This window comes from Mytilus edulis, chromosome 13 (genome assembly GCF_963676685.1).
Source record: "Mytilus edulis chromosome 13, xbMytEdul2.2, whole genome shotgun sequence".
NCBI lineage: Eukaryota > Metazoa > Mollusca > Bivalvia > Mytilida > Mytilidae > Mytilus > Mytilus edulis.
In genome coordinates this window covers 41,869,767-41,890,055 of record NC_092356.1, presented here as the reverse complement: position 1 = coordinate 41,890,055, position 20,289 = coordinate 41,869,767, and the positions used below count along the sequence as shown (strand labels likewise).

Below are 20,289 nucleotides of genomic sequence, written 5' to 3'. Positions count from 1 at the left end.
TGAGGAAGTTCGATACTAAATTTCTGTATCAATTTAAAATTTACTAACAGAAGTCAAGAAATTTAAAAAAAATCAAGTCATAGGTAAACAAACCACTGCCAGCTGAGCTGATGATTCCCTCAGTAATGTTTTTGCCCCCAAAAAATGATTTGTAATGAGGAAGGGGTATCAAATAATGTAAGACTTGCAAAATATTTAGTATAAAACTGACTTTCTCAAATCATGCTCATTATTTTTATTACTAGTTCTGGTTGATTTATCTGCCCCCGTACCTGGGGAAGTCGTTGATGGAATGATGGATAATTTTTATGACTTAGACTTCACATCAAGTCAGGCTAAGGTGGAGGCGCAATGGAAGGATTACTATGACCCAGAGTCAACCATTAAACAGTATGATGTACAAGTGTCCAGTGCCCAGTAAGTGTACATGCTTTGTCATGTTTATCAATTCTTACCAATTCATTCATTGTTTTAATACGGCTGATCTTCATATGTCTAGTATTTGGATTTTTTTTTTAGTTTCGAAGCGAGTCTATTTCATGCATTTGACCTATAAGTTTATCAATTAATTTTATCATACATATGAATTGTATAGTAAAAACAAACTATAAGGATGATATGTAAAAACTTTCTTTCAGAAACATGTCTAACGACTTCTTGGTGATTAGAGAATGGGTGACATTCAGTAACGATTCCACCAGTGCTAAATGGCTTAATTTCCACTTGGCACACAGAGATAGAATCAAGATAGAACTGAAAACAACAAACGGAGCTTTGAATTCCATCGTAAATGAAACTGATTCATATGTTGTGGACTTAACTCCTCCAGCCCTGAGTTACCTTGGAGATGGTTTGACACAGGGTGATGATATAGACTTCCAGGTGAGTGGTTGTTTTTAGAAAGTGGAATTTCATTTGAATAGGCCAAGCCATCATATTTATGTAAATAGCATATATTTATTTCCATTAAATGGGCTCACAAGGAGTATAGTACAATATAAGACATAAATAAGACAAAAACAAAAAATAACAACAATACAGTTTGATCATGAACTAAACAATACATAAATATATATATTCCCTCCTTCTCAGGCACACAAGTAGAAGCAATTATGGCATATCGTCACCTATATTTGACAATCTTGGCTTATATGATTTTATGTCTGATGTTTTCCATTTCAGCAAAGGTTGTTTGATTCTCATCACAATAAATGTAGTCTTTCAATAAATAAACAATTAATGTTTCAATTTCCTTGTTTTGTTATGACAAATTAGAGTTTCGACCCCAATTTCAATGTCCACTGAACATAGAAAATGATAGTATGAGTGGAGCATCCGTGTAATATGGACACATTCTTCTTTTAAACATTTTGATATAAATTTGTTTTTCATGAATATTTAACATTATTTTTGTAGTCTGAATCCACTTCATTAAGTACAAACTTCAAATTTGAAGACACTGAATCTGGAGTGGATTACTATAGAATACAGATTTATGAGAAGTACCAGGGTACCAGAAGACAAATTGTCCCAGGTAATATTACTAGTGCAAAAAACATCAAATGCATAAAGAGCGCAATTGATCCTGATGAAAATAGATTAGTTTTAATGTTTATTTTATGGTATGCCAGAGTACTGAGGGGGGATAGGACCTTTATCGGGACTCCGGGATCGGGTGTTTTTAAGCTCGGGATTTCGGGATTGACCCTTTCGGGATCCGGGAATCCTTTTTTTCGGATTTTGGGATGTCGGGATTTGCTTTATTTAAATTCGGGACCTCGGGATTTCGTTTTTTCAAGTCCGGGATTTCGGGATCAAGACCCCCTCCTATCCCCCCTCAGTACTAGGACATCAATTATGCCACATTTATTTATTTAACTTGTACAAATGTTGTTTTAATCTGATAGCTGATATATGCAGGTAGGCTTTCCTAAACAAGGTAATGCTTTTTTGTTGTTATATCCCCAAAAAAATAGGAGCTGTATTAAAAGTGTTTAAGATTATCACCAACTTAAAATTGAAAAAGAATATGCAATTTTAGGTCCCCATTTATGATAGCAGACTGGCTATTTTTTACCTAGTGAGAAGTATCAATATAGACTAAGGTGAGTCTCTTTAATTCTTTCTAGTTTTATCTTCACATTTGAATTATGAAAAAAGAAACTTAATCCAATCATCTTCTAGTTAGTGTTTAAAAAAATATGTCTTTTGTATGTTTCAGTTACTAATGGTGAATGGATGGACCTATTGGGCAACCCAACAAGGACATCCTACACTCACAGTGGAATGTCCCTGAACCTTGGTGCCGCTTACAGTATCCGAGTGGGATCCCTTAACAAAGCAGGACATATGGCAGTATTTGAAACTGATAGTGTTAGAGTGGATACATCACCACCTTCTGTGAGTGGATCATTTTAAAATGACAGTTTTACCAGAAATGAGCCTCTTGTTTGCTAAGAAAATGGTTAAATGTTGAGAAAGCTTTACAGAGATGGTTTTCAAGAAAAACAATATATTGCTTTCAGAGGCAGATTTGCCCCATTTGTGAGAAAAATTATTTAGGGAATCACTGAAGTATTTCTGGAGCTGGAAATGGAAATTTCTGGATCCACCACTGGCTTAAATATTCTCTTAAAGAATGTCAACATGATTGAATTTTTTTTATGTTAACATGTGATTCTCTGAATGCAGAAATTATTATGTGCATTTATTATTAAAAAAACTCACAATAATTTCTGATTTACAATATTCTTATTCTGCATATATTGATTATTTGTTTATTTGTTTTAGGTCATGTGGTTGAAAGTGGGAACATTAGTTTCTGGTGTAGAGGAGAAAGTTGATAATTATGTGTGGCAGGCCGGTACAAAAGGGATCAAGGCAGCCTGGTTGGCTATTGACCCTGAGTCTGGTATTATTGGGTATGAGGTTGCTGTAGGAACTACTCCAGGTAAATATTTTTAGATTAAATTTAAATGAAATAACTTTTTGCTTAACTATGTATCTAATGACCTATTCAAATGCTACCAAGCCTGTCAAATTAGTTTTTCTGTTGACATTTTTTTTATTGTAAGAATTTTTGTCAAATGAAGGCAAGGTCTAAAATCATGATAGTGTGATAGTTTCCACATACTGTGCAGTATACACTGTAATAACATATTTTGTATCATTCTCAAAGGTGGAACAGATAAACTAGGCTGGACATTATATGGTGCAGAAAATGATGTGTATATAGATGGTCTTACTCTTGATATAACCAACCTGACTACCTATGATCCTGTGTATTACGTCAGTCTGAAGGCCCAGAATGGAGCACAATTACTCAGCTCGTCAATCACATCTACTCCTATTGTTGTTGTGGAAGAAGATAGAGCCGGTAATTTATTAGTCATAAATTGAAAAATAGAAACACTTTTTTTTAAATTGATGTGAAATACAATCTAATGCTGCAAGTACTGAAGTCTATCTTCACTAAATTTTCCATCTGCTACAATAAACTCTATGAAATTTGAAATTTAAGTTTGTTTCCATATAATTACAGACAAAATGTAAATGTCTTTATAAAGGCAAGTTTCTACTGAGTTAAACATACTGTGGATTCATTTATTTTAGTGTGTTCCAATTTTCATAATTTTTTTATCAATGTCTGCATACAAGCCTATAGAAAATTTGTAATCTGTTGAAGATTTAGATCATGGTTTGCCTGTACCAATGAAAACCATCAAAATTGGTATTTAACAAATAACAATGAAGCCACAGTAGCTGAATATTATATGTACCAATTTTTATTTGAAATGTATAATGCAAACCTTTATACAAAATTAAATTAACCCTATTATATAGGTATAGATTGAACAGTAAAGTCTTAAGTAATGATAGAGTTTATCTAAAATCTATAACATTATATACAGGTCTTATTGTTGATGGAGCTGATGGAACAGATACTACCTCAACAGAATTGGGCGTGGACGTTGACTACACTGTAGATACCACCACTGTTACTATACAGTTTGATGGATTTGAAAGTCACCTTCATGGTGTGATGATGTATGAGTGGGCTGTAGGTACCTCACCAGGTGGAGAAGATGTACAACCATTCATGAGTGAGGGTATTATACATTCAGAGGAAGAAAATGTAGCAGGAGATGGTAAGTGTTGTCTGTTATTGACTGGGGTTGAATCATTCATGAGTGAGGGTATTATACATTCAGAGGAAGAAAATGTAGCGGGAGATGGTAAGTGTTGTCTGCTTTTTGCTCATTTTGAGTCATATTCATCCTCCATTGTCAGATCCAGACATACTCACCCTCAGTTAGTTGTATCTTGACTGACAGGAATTACTTGCTATCTTGTGTATAATTGTCTTCATATTAATTCATAGCTCCTTAAATATCTTTCCATATAAGCCAAACAAAATTAGTATGTTTCTTCAGTTTTGTATCTTTATTTTTTTAATTTATCACATTAGTTTTACATTACTCGAAAGCATCATATTCATTCTCTTTTCTGACTTGTAGGTGTAACAAGTTCTGGACATGCTCATGCCACACTACCATTGAAGCCAGAGACCATTTATTATTCATCTGTCAGGGGAATCACTAATGGTGGAAATGTTGTCCAGTCATCTTCTGATGGTTTTATGGTTGATGTATCACCACCTACAGTCAATATTGACAGGTAAGGAAAATAGCTTAGTGTGTGCAATTTACAAGTGAAAGTTGTTCCATGAAAACATACATAGGACCAAGGAAGCCCCTTTAAAATCTTATCTAATGCTACGTTTTCAAAAGCAACAGGCCTAAATCTGTTTTATTTAATCCTGTTTCTACTTAAGTCATCCTTTATTGAATGGCATAGATACTAAAATTAAGGGTGAATCTTGGAATGATGCTATTTACTCTTGTCATTCTAGTAGAATATTACTATAGAAGATCCAGTGGATAGCTGTGTTCAACAGAATTCTAATTGAATTTCGGTGGGATTTTGAATTCCAAGGAAAAACAATGGATTCCACTGGATTGGCATCTTTGTTATTGTTACATATTTTCACTTTGACATTATATTTATATTTTAATAGGTTAACAGACAAAACATCAACAGATCAGGACATCACTAGCGGTAATTCTCTGTACCAGACAACAACTGACTCACTGACTGCCCAATGGACATACAACGACACAGAGAGTGGTATAGAACGAGGATGGTATTCAGTAGGAACCTATCCATTTGCTGAGGACATAGCCCCAATGGTTGAGGTAGAGATTTCAGCCATGGATTTCAGTACTTTACCATTGGCTCATGTGACTGCTGTTGATACAGGTATGGAAGACACAAAATTGTCTGTGATAGTTTGTAATAAAAGATGAATAGTGATATAGTGTATTTAACCCCTATGTAATTGTTTAAAAACATTTGATTCACTTACAATTCTATTGGTAGATTTGTGCCTTGAAGAAATGCTAATATAAATAGACAGAAAAGTACTTAACTTCTCTAGAATATAGATAACCAATATATGTAGCAAGTTAACTGAGTGATCTAGGGTGCTGCACACAGTTCATGTGATGTGGTTGATAATTCAAAATCTCAACAGTTTGCAAGTGAGAAAAGGCATTTTTTGGTAATTGATTAGCCTTATTAAAGATGTAAAATATCTATCATTCTGTGAAAGATATTATATATACTTTGAATTTCTATATTTTCATTGGTACCATTTTCTTGTGGAATGAGGTCAAATTGTATCAGCCTGAATATAATATTTCTTTAACCATCTCCATACAATAGTACAGAAATTTGTATTTCTTGGAAACTTAAATTTATGATGAACTTTAAAGAAAGAAAAAATAAGCACCCTACAAATATTAACGAATACTCCTTATATATTTTAGGAAAGCCAAACATAATCAGCATCTGGGCAGAGAATAAAGCTGGACTAGTGTCTGAAGTAGCTACTGGATCAGTCATCATTGACAAAACTCCACCAGGGGAAGGATTTGTCTCCTGTCCTGATTATGTGGGGGTGAGTAAAACTAATTTTATAATTGCATTAGATGTTATTTTGTCATTGAAGTATGCATCAAGTCATGTAATTTTTCAATTTCTTTGCTAAGTTTAAAAAAAACATTGATATAAATAAAATTTTATAAAAACAAGAAAAGACTTATGACATTTGATTGAGATTTGTCTCAAAGGCAATTACACCAAAACATACAGATTGTAAACTCATTTGCAAGTTTCCAGCTAGGTGGACTTCTCTTGTATGCAATATCATATATGTTTAAGGGCTCTATTAAAAAATGTAGTGATACATGTGTTTATCTTTATTGTTTACAGGTGAATGCTCCTATACTGTGTACATGGCATGGCTTCCTGGACAAGCAGAGTCCTATACAGAAATACATCATAACAATGGGAAGCCAACAAGGATCAAATAATATCTACAATGGAACAGAGGTCCCAGGATACATGAGTCAATATTCAATCCAAGGTGAGTTGAAACTCGTGCTTAAACTGATGAGCCAGTTTGTATAGGAGTCAATAATTAATACATAATGGTTTACAATATGCAATTTAAGATGAGTTCTGTTTAAATACCAGACTTGAGGACTAATGATATATGAATAAGGTCTTAGTTTCACAATTTATTTTCCAACTGCAACCTAAAATCTAGTAAGGATCTATGCATTCAAACATTGACACTTTTAATTTTGAAAACCAATTTACTGCCACAATGTGTTTGAATATTTTAGAGTTACCGTTACCGTATTATGCTGTGTATAATACGCAGTTATGTATAGTACCCCCTTTTCATCCACCCAAAATCATGAAAAATAGTTGAAAATTGTTGATATTTTGAAACACTGATTTAACCATATATACATGGGAATAATAAATTTTATTCATTTAATTAGGTCTTGGAGACAAGTTACATCATGGTGATAAATACTATGTGACGGTGACGGCAGTAAACTATGTTGACATGGAGGCTTATGCATTCTCTTCTGAGATTGGTATAGACTCGACACCACCAACGTATGGTAAAGTAATTGACCTTCACACTACATACAGGGTTGATGTCACAGACACTGAGATGACGTTAGCCATGAATGCCAAGAAATGTGATACAGATGATGGTAAGAACATATTTTTTTTACTGTAATTTAAAAATAAATCTCTGTAATGCTGAAGATTGATAAGTTAAATTTAAGAATATACATAAAAGATGATACAGTTTTGGGGAATCTGGAAAGGTTTTCTTTCTTGTGATCTTATATTTAATTTCATATTTTCCTTTTTGTACAAGCTCTCAATCTTCAAGCTTGAACATTCTGGGCAACTGCTTATAATTTTTCTTGAACGTTTTCTTTTTTATGGAATTAATATGTTAGTGGATTCATTAGAACTATATTTTGTACTTCAACTTGTGAAGTGATGAATAAGATGTATTTATTATGTATTAAATATTTTTTATATCTTTTTGTAGAATGTGATTTGCTGGATGCCACTTGTTCAGAATCTATGACTTCAGTGTCAGCAACATGGCAAGCATTCCAAGATCCAGAATCTGGAGTACAAAGGTCAGTTGAAGATAAAAAAAAAACCACTTATAAGTATGTTTGTATTCATGCATGCCAAATGACTCACCAAATTTTAATTCACTGTTTAATAAACTTAAGATTTCAGGTTTATAAATTACTGGCTCAGTAGACATTGTGCAGGATGTTGCAAGCTGATCACTATGCTTTGAAAATATTACCCAAAATGCAACAGGTTCTGATTGTGATTGTATATTATGCATTGAAATAAATCTGTGTTATACATTATAGGTACCAGATAGCTCTTGGAACAACACCTGGTGGTGGACAAATCAAACCTTTCTTTGACATAGATTTAGAAGATGGAGTCAGATCTTACACAATTGGTGCTCTCAATCTTGTTGGTTATAGAGTGGTAAGTTTGAAGTTATTTTCAAAAGTTTAGTTAAAATTTATGATATACCGTATTTAGTTGTGTATAATGCGCATCTCCTGTTAATCCTTCAATTTTATTTTTAAAAAAGGTAAAAAGTAAATAAGCCACATATTAATATAAATCTATTTTTTAAATGAAATACGAATAAGTTAGAATAAGTTATCCTTGGGGTTGCGGTCATAAACATTTTGAGTACAATTATCATACTCTGTATCAGAATTCAATCAATCAAAATGCTAGATTTAGTTTTTCAAGCTCAAATTTTTTACTCAGAGAACTGCGAAGGAAAACCCTGGTTTCAATTACATATATACTTGTGTAATATTTGTGAAAGAAAAAAGAAATGTGCCTTAAACCTGTCCCAAAATTTAACTATAAGATAAAAATTTATAGCTTGTAGCTTTTACTGTTGTTCTTCATCTTGATCTTATCTGTTGAGTATTTTTTTTATATATTTATTTATTTATTATATTTTAGGTTTATGTTTCTGTAAAAGGAATCAACGGAGCTAGTCTGACAAGTGTAGCCACATCCAATGGACTGTATATGTCATATCTCAGTCAGGGAATGGACCCCCTCAGTCATGTAGGGGTTGCTGATGTATTGGAGAATTCTGTAGGAGATGTGTAAGTGAACAATCTGCTCTATCACCATCTCAGCTATGTGTTATTTAATCAATCAAACTGACTGTTCTATTATTGCTTTCTATTGAATTTCAAACTCAAAGTAATGTCTTGTACATAACAACCATCTATATTTGATAAAGTGTTCAATTGGTCAAGTGGAAGTGAGGGGAATTAATCATAGGATATAGTTAATTATCTCCTTTATAGTAACCAATCAAAACCTGGCATTTTGATATGAAGTGTAATAATCTGTGATATTATATATTTTTTTATAGTCAGTTCCAGTCTGGTGATGATACTTACAGAGCATCATGGGATATGTCAGGTGACCCATGTCCAGTTACAGCCTATGAATGGAAGATCCAAAGACTTGATGGTCTTGTTATACAAGACTGGCTGCAAATGAATCGTAAGTTGCTTTTTAATGGTTAACCAAAATATACTGTTCGGAATTATGTAAGGTCTACATATTTATCAGTCTAATTATGATTTTTTTCTCACTGATATTTATGATTGCATTTTAAAGGAGTAATAACTTTTTGACATATCAATTCTATATGACAAGTTTTTATCCCATTGATATAAGTTGATATCACATTAGATATTTAAGTTAAGAATCTTTCTGTTATGTTTTTTTAGTGAATACGGATGGTATGACAGATGGGTTATCATTGGAAAATGGGAAAATGTACTACTCTTTAGTGAAGGTGACCAATAAATTAAACTACACCTACATTCTAAGATCAGATGGTGTCACTATTGAGAAAAATCCACTTTTACCTGGAAAGGTGTTTGATGGAGATGTTACTGGCTATGATATTAACTACTTGCCATCCAATAAAATTGTCTATGCAAACTGGGATGGATTTGGTTTACCTGCCGATGCCATGAAACAAGTGGATGTGTTGTCAGGTAAACTTGCTCAATGATTAGTATTAGTGATTTCTTGATGACAAAGAGTCAGTGAATTGATAATAAGAATAAAATGCAATAATTTGGTTTCTTTTCTCTAATGATACAATATTTGATTTAAGTACATTAGACTAAAGTAGTCAATAGTCAAGGAAATTATCTATGAAGGTTAATTAATGAGAGAATTAAGGAAAAGTTTTCAAACCGATTTCATGGAAGAGAAATGTTCATTTACAAGATTGTTATCTTAATTGCTTTGAAGAGCTGTATTGAAAAATTTGCAATATATGGATGAAAGAATAAAAAATCTTTGACTTTCTTCTAGTACATGCTATTGAAGGAAGAATTTAATTTATTGAAAATTTTACAGGAAACCCTGGATTACAAATTGACCAAGCACAGTTGGATGCACAAGATCCGAACCAGGAAGTAGTATTCTATGAGGTTGCCGTGGGAACAGACAGAAGATTCCCCAAGACCAGAGATGATGTTGTTCCATATACAAATGTAGGACTAAACAAAACTACCATTTTCTATGACCTTGAGTTGACCCCAATTACTGGTATCTACTACTTCACAGTAAAGGCATACAGTGCATCATATTCTGTGGCAACAGTCACATCAAATGGTTTCAGGGTAGGATTTGATGGAGGAGTCACTGGTAAGTTTTCACAATAGTATACTGAGTAACAAATATTTCTGATATCATATTATATAGAAATAATATACTTCTTAACATAACAATAAATGAATAACTGTAACAAGGAAAATAAACCATAAGATGTAAAATAAAATAAAATTTATTGGCGCAATTTTTTTTTGTCTAAGATATAAAAAGATAAAATAAATAAATGAATTAAAAAAAAATGAATGTGTCGGAGTTGTTGGGAAGATTTACCCACTGTTTATAAGAGTATGTTTTCCATGAACTATATATATATATATATTAGAAAGTATGAGTACGTATCAGGATTTAAGTGATTTTGAAAATGATCATTACTATTGTTTATTTGTTTTAAATTACAGGTGGAGCATTTGTGATGGAGAAATTTATTCCTACAGACACATATTTAGAAATTCAGTTTGAAGGATTTACATCTCAGTTAGATATCTTGATGTATTACGTGGCTTTGTCAAACAACTCTGATGCCAATAACACTAACTGTAAAGCATATGTAAGTTATTTATTATTATCTCATTTATAACTTAAACAAAGATTTTGGATGTATGCCAAACCAAATGTCACCTAAAGACTAATACAGTTGTCTACAAGACACAAGTTTCTTTACAATGTGCTAAGCTCTCCAAATGCATCAACTCTAGAAAATAAATGAATAAATCAAGACTATCAAATATTTATCAAAGCAAAAAGGTTGTCCAAAATATAGAAAACAGTGGAATCTTTTAAGGAACAATACTTAGCAGTTTTGCAAGTTATTTCAAATAATTATCAAATCACAAAATGGCAATTAGCCTACAAATGCCTTAAAGCACTGTCTATATGTCTTCTTCTACGTGTTAAATTTAGAACATTTAAAAGCACAATCTTTTTTTTCACATCCTTTTTTTAAGGCATGATTTATTTAATATCTTCCATTTTACACAGATTGATGGTGGTTCAGCTACAGATGAAGAGAAGAAACAATTATTTACAGATTATGATGTCACTAATATTAACAAGTACACTGTTACAACGATCTATGGGCTCAATCTGACACAGGGAGCCACTTATTACGTGTATGCTATGGGTAAGTCTAGTCTGACACAGGGAGCCACTTATTATGTGTATGCTATGGGTAAGTCTAGTCTGACGCAAGGAGATACCTATTATGTGTATGCTATGGGTAAGTCTAGTCTGACACAGGGAGATACCTATTATGTGTATGCTATGGGTAAGTCTAGTCTGACACAAGGAGATACCTATTAGGTGTATGCTATGGGTAAGTCTAGTCTGACACAGGGAGCTACCTATTACTTGTATGCTATGGGTAAGTCTAGTCTGACACAGGGAGCCACTTATTATGTGTATGCTATGGGTAAGTCTAGTCTGATGCAAGATTATTTGAATAATCCTACTTTGATGATGTAATTAAGATTGTTGATACTTTTTATTGGTCAGTCAATATTGCAGTCCATTATACTGATGACCAATAATGATCACGTTTAGGTGAAAGGTATTCCAAAAATATTAAACTCCACAGTAAATTCTAAAAGGGGAAAAATGTAAAAATTGACGAAATCAAATATTAGACTTTATCAACCAACAGAACAATTGGAAAACAATACTTTGGTATAGGCATATATTTGAAAAAAAACTTTTTCATATTTTTGAAGGGATACACAACTGCGTACTATACATGGCTAAATACAGTAAACCTGAAAACTTCACTTATTACTTTGGTATATTCATTGGTGTCCCACCTTTCATGAAAGCCAATGATTGATAAAAATGTTAGAAAATAGATCATACAGACAAGACTTATCACTGTGTCAGCAATTATTTCATGTCTATTTTTATTTTCTCTTCCAAAGGTGCTGATAAATCTGGAGCTTGTGGTATGGTCATGCATGAATTCATTGTTGACTCAACACCACCAGACCAGGGAAGGATAAAAGCTGGACCTTATTATGATATGGTAAGTATTATTATGGCCGCAAATATTTAGCAACAGGGAAATTGTGATTTTAAATTTTGGCGGAATTTTAGAAAAATACATTGCACTCAAAAACATCTTAGTTTTACTCTGTTGATAAGTTATAAAAAATAACAGAAAAAAAAGCAATTAGTAACTTGATATTCCAGTTTTTTTTATGAGTTCTTTGGAAAGGTTATTCTCCTTAAAACATGATTTTTCATTCCAATGTGCTTAGTAAAAACTAATTTAAATACAAATCTATTGAAATGGATCCGAATTTAATGTTTTTGTTGACATTTCAGGTTGTGACATACACTCAATCAAATACCTCAGTACATGTGTATTGGGAGGGATATGGAGATGATGTTTCTGATATAGCCACATATGAAGTATCACTATGGAGAAATAAATCATGTTCAGAAGTTGCCGAGTCTGAAATGGTGGTTAGCTGGATTACCTTGTCAAATAATTATACAGATTATAGCTTCATAGATCTTACTCTAAATGTAAGTTGTTTTGTTGTAAGAATGATCTATTATTCTGTTTTATTCTATTGATCTTAAATGAGGGGGTGTCATCCTAGAATTCCAGAGAAAAAAATTCCTGAATCTTGAAATTTTTTTCTGAGTCCTGAGGAGGGTAAATCTAAAATTCAAGAGAAATTACAGGCCAAATCCTGAATTCCCACAAAAATACAGACCATATCCTAAATTCCGCAAAATACCAGCAAAATCCTAAATTCTCCCAAAACTAAAGTCTTTGTTGTGATGTCCTGAAAAAAAAATGTGCTTCCACCTCTCATAGATTTTACAGTACAATCTTGATTACCAATATTATGCTATGTTTTTTGGGAACCTGCATTTACTTCCTGATGTTCAGATGGAGATATGGTTGAAACATGGTGAAGTTGTTCTAAATCCTTATTCTTTGATCTTTGGTGCATGGATAGGTTTATCATTTGCCAAAACATCTACATATTTTAATAAATATTTTCTAATTTGAAGATTTTTTGTTTGTTTGAAACATTGGATAACAAACAAGATATGTACACACTTTCTTTTTAACCAATGGAATTGTGCTATAAGAAAATTGCTAGAAGTAAAAGTTGATTTTATGACATTTATTTGTTTTTTATATAGAAATCAGAACCACTAAGTGTGAAATTTATCATCAAAAATGGAGCAGGCCTCTCCATAACAGACGAGTCAGTACCAATACTATTAGACATGACCAAACCAACTCCTGGAAAAGTTGTTGATGGCTGGGATTTTAAGCACGATCGTGTTTGGTTTAATTCTCCCAACATTGCTAAAGGTTAGTTTGTAATACACAAGAAGAAATTTTTTATGCTTTAAATAATTTGTTTGAAAATATAGGGTATACATAAGACAATTCTCCCCTGAAAAAATTGGTTAATACAAAATAATAAAATACATTTGTTATTGCTCGATGTCAGGCATTGTTACTTAATATAAAGGTTCATCAAAGATCCCCCTTCAAAATGTCAGCTTGGGTGGTTGTATCTGATATTTTATGTGCTACAAGAAATGTTGACATCTTTGATGAATAGACATAATCATTAAAAAACCTAGCACCCTTAAAATCCAAAAATTCAAATTACAATTTCTGACTATAGAAATAAAATATCTATCAATTTTGGAAGATAAAAGAAAAAATCACTTTGTTGGTATTGATAAAATAGTGCATATTCATTTCTTGATAAAATAATGAATATTCATTTCTTGATAAAATAATGAATATTCATTTCTTGATAAAATAATGAAAATTCATTTTTTGATTAAATAATGAATATTCATTTCTTGATAAAATGATAAATTTCAGGATCTCTTCTGCATATGGCGACTTCAGTTGGTCAGGCATGTCCAACACGTCCAGTATCCATTGTCAATGATACCAACTGGAATGTCCTTCAGCAAATAGGCTTCAGAGATCCTAAAGGACAGAACTGGCCTATTAAGATGCGTACAGAAAATCTTGGAAAGGAAATTTACGATGATGAAATATGGATCAAGTTGGCAAGGGATACTAATTTGGATATAATGTATTCTGGAGGATACTTTAGAAAAGCTGACTATGAAAGAGGAGGAGAATGGGAGGTAAGTTCAAAACCAAAAAAATCTTTTAATTTGTGGATAGATTTAGTATAGTATAGAATGACAATAGAATTGTTAATACCATGAGCTATGTCGGATATAAATAGACCTTATGCAAGTACATGTGTAAGATTTTTATTGGTTGGGGAACATTCAAATGCTACATAAAAGATGAATTTTGGTCAATTTTGTAGGGTTCTTTCAACTCAGTTTTCAAAAGATTATAATCTTTCCGTAGCGATTGTTTCAACCCAAAATAGGTTAACAGATGTATTGATATTCATTAGCATAAAGTCGCTTTCTTTCAGACGCAGCTCACCCTTTTGATATTTTTTCCCAGAACTGAGATCAAACAAATTGTTATTGTAACTAATAAATTAACACCAGGTATATCTTGAAAACTCTTTATCAAAATTCAGTTATTTTTTTATTTTTTTATTTTAATAATATAAAGGTAGCTTAGCTTCCATGTCTTCATTTAAAAAACCAACCAAGGTTTACAATTAAATTTTCAATATTACAGTTTGAAATAAAGGCTGCCAGTGGTGAAGGTGTTGCTGCAACCTCTGTGATGTTATGGGACGGACCAGAGGGTGAAATAATGCCATTTGATCATGTTCCAGAGGCTGACTGGTCTGCCACAGCCTGTATTTGCTGTTTTGAAAATCCTATTCCAGCAGTAAGTATAAATGCCTTTAAATATGTAAAGTGCACAGCATTATGGGAAATATTTTAAGGTACAAATTGACCTTCATAGATTCAAAATGACAAATATTTTCTTGAAATAATTGGAAAACCACAAGTTTAGAAATTTTATCTTGATTACATTTTTATTTTTTTCAAACAAACTTAATATCATCAGCAAAATTAGCATGTTTGACATAATTCTGGCACAGTAAATGATCAGTTTACTTTAAAAATTCTTTTTTATTTAGAGGAATTTTCCTAAGTCAAACATATTTACATTTGATAGAACTCAAATTTAATGTTTGACATTTTTCTCCATTTTTAGACATGCACTGTCTGTAATTGTACTGCATATTTAGCGGAAAAGTTTGGTAATGATACTATAGTTGCACCAACAACTGAAGCTGTTCCTGTTGTTGGTAACGCCACATCTTCTCCATACCAAGTGGTGGAAAACCCCAGAGGTGGAGCTGTTACATCACCGATAGATTTATCAACACAACCTGCCCGAGCATCATGTGGAATTGAAATATTTGCAGGTAAAATACACTTCTTTTATGCCTTACTTATGGCCATGTTGGATCATTCTGTTTTCTGCTTGACATTAATCATACAATTGGATTTTTATGCACCATTTATTATGCCCATTTATGAGCATTATGTTTTCTGGTCTGTGCATTCGTCCGTTCGTCCGTCTGTCCTGCTTCAAGTTAAAGTTTTTGGTCAAGGTAGTTTTTGGTGAAGTTGAAGTCCAATCAACTTGAAACTTAGTACACATGTTCCCTATGATATGATCTTTCTAATTTTAATGCCAAATGAGAAATTTTCTCCCATTTTCACGGTCCACTGAACATAGAAAATGATAGTGCTGATGGGGCATCTGTGTACTGTGGACACATTCTTGTTAGTATTATTTTGATAGTCTTAACCTGTAGTTTTATTTGAAATTTTTTTATACATACATATTTTACCAGTTTATTATGTCCAAATATGCATCTATTTCAACCTTCAAACAGACTGCTTTATTATTTTTTTTTTAATGTGCCATATCATTAATGATTTTTGAAAAAAGAAATTAACATAATAACTTCATTCTGTTTTTTATAGGTGATGATCCACATGTTGTAACATGGTGTAGAATCTTCAATGATACATTACCCCCACAAGTGGTAGAAGATGTCCTAACTTTTGACCCCTCAGCTGATTTCCATACTTACAGGATTGCTGTTGGGTTTGAATCTGACGAAGCTGTGAATGTAAGTTTGTAAAGAAATACAGGAAATATAGCAGATATTTTGTATTTTGTTTCTTAGATTGTTCTTATTGTGTATGACAGGAATATTGGTACATGTTATGCTTTTTATGAAATTATTGAATGGAGGGAGTTTGAATGTTATGTATTTAAAGTTAATGGATGAAAATTGAGGAAAGGAGACAAATGACATTTTATGTATGTGAGAGTAAAATAAAAAGAATCTGCGAAATTTATTTACAGTATTTTATGCAGAAAAAGTATTTGAAATCGAGATCAACTATTTTAAACATTTTTTTGCATAATCTTTTAATATAAGCAACTTGTTCTCAATAATTTTAATGTGTATAATGTATATTCTACGACATTAAATGCATGACCTTTTTCTAATCATTATTGGCTTTAATACGTTTTCTAGGATTTTAATTGATTCCTTTTCATTTTTCAGCCATCATTGTGTTTCTATTTGTATGTGGATGGTGTATTGTGGAGTAAAGTATGTGGAATACGTGATCTGAGTACAGACACAGACCTAATCTTCCATGTTTTCCCTAAAAATAATTATTTACCGCCAGTCGTAGACACTTTTAACCCTTACTCTACCAAAGCATTCTTCCGAAGTGTTGTTTTACCCCCTGAGCCAGGTGCACATTGCAGATATGGTGCTCCATTCCGTGGAGGAACAAACCCAATAATCAAGTACGAAATTGGTATCGGAACTACGATATTAGGCACAGAAGTTGTTCCTTATAAAGAGATGATATCTCCATGTCTCCCATGCTATAACTCATGTTCAAGGTACAATTGCAATTCAACATGTGATGCTGAGGAACATGTATTATACCAGTTTATGCTTGACAACTTTACTCTACCAGCTACAAGAATGGAGGACAACGAGACTAAAACAATAGATTATTATTTCACAGGTAAAAACCTCTCTCAGTCCATGCATATGATTTCTTTGATATTGTCTTCTTTTATTCACTGTGCATAAATAATACCATACTCCTTTTATAAACAGAAACTTATGCCAGTAAAGGAATATCTCACAGTTTAAAACATGTGCACTAGCACAGATGATGACAGTTTGCTTGAAGAGATATTAAATGGTTTTAGGATCAAGAAGTTATTTAAATTTTTATATGAGAAGCATTATGCATTTTTTATCGGGTTTCTTGAAAATTCATCTTATAATGTGTAGATCAGTGATCAAATCAGTATGTATACTTATATTGTTCATTGATTTCTATTACGGTATATAATAATCCTTCTTGAAGTGCACATCTTTGTGATTAAAAAAAAAAGGTGTTGTAGTTTCCGAAAAAATGAAACCTGTAATCCATTTATAGGATTAAAAAACCTTTTATTTGAATAAGAAAAAAAATTTGAACTTGAATGTACTTTTTTTTCAGTGAAAGCTGTGCTTGGTTCAGGTGTTACCACTGTTGTGTCTTCAGATGGATTTTACATTGACGATACACCACCAATATTTGATCCTGAAGTGATGGGCGGTGATATTTATATTGATGTAGATCAAGGGGAATTCACTCCTGTCAGATATCAGGGGTCCAACAGCACTATAAAGGCATTCTGGAGATGTTATGATGAAGAGAGTGACATTGTGGTTAGTACAAAATATCTTACCAATGCCTGCTATAAAGAAGGTGTGCTTGATTTTTATATTAACGCAAAAGGTGCACTTAATTTGATTGAAAATATTGATTAATTTCCCAACCATTATGTGAAGCATATTTTAATGGAAAAGGTGCACTTGAATTCATTTGAACCTACATTTGGTTACAAAACAATATTTTGTCAATGACATAAAACACTGAACATTACTTAATTGACTGCATGGCCCTTAAAAGTACTGAATTTACTGAAAGGATAATATTTTAAATAGTCTATTCTTAACAAAACTAATCAGTTTAACTGGATTTTCAAAGGAAAAATTGGTTATGGATTTGGGAATGTATGGCAGTTGTGCAGGCAAATTACTGACAAACAGTGTCCATTCATTTAATGTTGTTATGCTTACAATTGGTTTTTTTAACCAAAGTTATGAAAGTAGTAAATATTCTATATCTCTTCTATATTTTGTTTTCTTTATTTAAAGGAAAATTTGTGGGCCATAGGAACAACAGTTGGTGGACAAGAGCTACAGGAGTTTGAGTCTGTAGAAACCAATCAAACTGCTATTAACATGACATTTGAAGGCATCTTGCAACACAATACTTCATACTTTGTATCCCTGATCTGTGAGAATGGGGCTGGACATGTTGTGAGATACAATGATACTAAAGGTATATAACATCTAATGAACTCTGGCATTTCAATTCATTTTGCCAAACAAGCTTGTTTCTTATTTTCATTAAATATTAGGTTTTAGGACAATACCTATTTATGAATACAAGTCACAATTCTAGATGAAATCGTAACAGCTAAGGAAGTAATGGTAGAAGAAGATTTGATTAAATATATAATAAACAAATGACAATTTTATGGAAAAAGATTTAAGATGACAAAATGTTGATAAAAAAAAGTGGACAATGTGAATTTAGAAAAGCAAACCATGTTTAAATGCAAAAATATAGTTAAAAAAAAATTGTACTTGAAAGTATGAATATTAAATCTGTTTGATTTACCTGCCAGGTGTTATTGTACTTCTGGAGGATCCTATAGATGATGTTAATACTACTATACCTGGTGCTACCCAGCTATCAGCTGATGTCACTCCAATAGATTCAATGCAGAGTACTGATCCAACCAAGCTAGGAGTTACATTTAGTCTTAGTCATGACGAGGCAGTCAATAGATATGGTATGTACATTCAAGAGATTATTTAACCTGATATTTCCCAGTCTTTACTTGGGTTTTGATACAAGCATCATTAAGTCTTCATGCTGTTCTGTCAGTGAATTTGTTTTTTTTAGCTCCATCAGGAATTTTTTTTGGGCACATCACCTTTTTTTATGTTAAAAAAAAAAGTCTGCTTTTGCCCCTCACAGTTGGATTATAATGTGTTTTTTACATGATTTAATTTAGATTTTGAGCATATGTGAACTTTTAGAAAAAAAAATGATATGGTCTGCTGCCTATAAAATTGAATTATAGTGAGAAGTCTTGTATTGATAATTGTAGCTATATCACTTATATAACAAAAACTACCTTGTGTACCAATCAATTTGTATGGTAGATTGGTGTCTTGATGCATTCAAACCCTTAATTTTATGCTTGTGACCAAGATATTTTTTTCTTTCTTTTTTTTTACCAAAAATATTTTCATTTATGACCTATGAACTATTTTAGGTTCATTTTGGAAAATTATTTAGTTTGAATTGATAATTGAAAAAAACTTATAGTGTAAGAATAAAAAAATTCTAAGAAATCAACTTCCTTAACTTTTTTTATTATAAATATGGTCATCTCTGACTGGAGTTGAATATTACATGATTCACAACATTTTTCAGATTTGTGCTGCGGAACAGATGAAGAAAAAGATGATATTTTCCCATGTACTTGGGTAGGATACAATGTTTCTGGCACTATCATGATTGAAGATGGATACGTGAGAATCAATGGTGTAAACATAAGAAGATTATCTGAATTAAACCCTGTGCAAAATACAAGTTTGTCTGAAGCAGACCGTCTGTCTAGTGCCAATAACGTATTCAACATGGAGCCAGGACGTACTGTGTTTATGATGATGAGGTTATGTAATGCAGCCATGAGATGTGTTAACAAGACCATGGGTAGTGTCATAATAACCAATGCCAATACTGATCTAGAAACATCCCTAAATGGATTGGCCATTACAATCTCAGTCACCCCAGGGTCTGGTAGAAGGAAGAAGAGAGCTGTTGGAGATGATTTAGTCATTGTTACTCCAAGCAGTAAGTATTAGCAAGATAAAAAATGATGCAACAAATATTTGATGTAACAATAAAGCAACCTTTAATATGCATAGCAAGTATTAAAAGTCAATCCACTAGGATGACTGAAAAAAAAAAAGTTTTGGCACTCTTAAATATTTTGTTTAAATACAATTATTGAGCTCAATCGAAGATGTGAATTCAAAATAGCTAAGGACC

The 20,289-nt window shown here is 32.3% G+C and overlaps 1 protein-coding gene across 1 annotated transcript in view; it reads left to right on the top strand.

Moving 5' to 3' along the window:
- Window positions 1-20,289, top strand: part of LOC139501276 (uncharacterized) — a 163,805-nt gene that overhangs the window by 132,117 nt on the left and 11,399 nt on the right. The window contains exons 169-200 of the mRNA XM_071290312.1: window positions 246-417; window positions 639-882; window positions 1,417-1,534; window positions 2,222-2,400; window positions 2,791-2,950; window positions 3,179-3,376; window positions 3,912-4,148; window positions 4,518-4,677; window positions 5,078-5,319; window positions 5,889-6,019; window positions 6,334-6,487; window positions 6,912-7,133; window positions 7,484-7,577; window positions 7,827-7,950; window positions 8,449-8,597; window positions 8,873-9,006; window positions 9,237-9,509; window positions 9,880-10,170; window positions 10,536-10,684; window positions 11,116-11,257; window positions 12,042-12,145; window positions 12,448-12,651; window positions 13,285-13,459; window positions 13,988-14,262; window positions 14,783-14,938; window positions 15,272-15,485; window positions 16,054-16,202; window positions 16,647-17,124; window positions 17,611-17,822; window positions 18,315-18,501; window positions 18,851-19,018; window positions 19,669-20,091. Of these exons, the coding sequence (XP_071146413.1) occupies window positions 246-417; window positions 639-882; window positions 1,417-1,534; window positions 2,222-2,400; window positions 2,791-2,950; window positions 3,179-3,376; window positions 3,912-4,148; window positions 4,518-4,677; window positions 5,078-5,319; window positions 5,889-6,019; window positions 6,334-6,487; window positions 6,912-7,133; window positions 7,484-7,577; window positions 7,827-7,950; window positions 8,449-8,597; window positions 8,873-9,006; window positions 9,237-9,509; window positions 9,880-10,170; window positions 10,536-10,684; window positions 11,116-11,257; window positions 12,042-12,145; window positions 12,448-12,651; window positions 13,285-13,459; window positions 13,988-14,262; window positions 14,783-14,938; window positions 15,272-15,485; window positions 16,054-16,202; window positions 16,647-17,124; window positions 17,611-17,822; window positions 18,315-18,501; window positions 18,851-19,018; window positions 19,669-20,091 (6,318 nt within the window). The remainder of the gene's footprint in view (window positions 1-245; window positions 418-638; window positions 883-1,416; window positions 1,535-2,221; window positions 2,401-2,790; window positions 2,951-3,178; window positions 3,377-3,911; window positions 4,149-4,517; window positions 4,678-5,077; window positions 5,320-5,888; window positions 6,020-6,333; window positions 6,488-6,911; window positions 7,134-7,483; window positions 7,578-7,826; window positions 7,951-8,448; window positions 8,598-8,872; window positions 9,007-9,236; window positions 9,510-9,879; window positions 10,171-10,535; window positions 10,685-11,115; window positions 11,258-12,041; window positions 12,146-12,447; window positions 12,652-13,284; window positions 13,460-13,987; window positions 14,263-14,782; window positions 14,939-15,271; window positions 15,486-16,053; window positions 16,203-16,646; window positions 17,125-17,610; window positions 17,823-18,314; window positions 18,502-18,850; window positions 19,019-19,668; window positions 20,092-20,289) is intronic.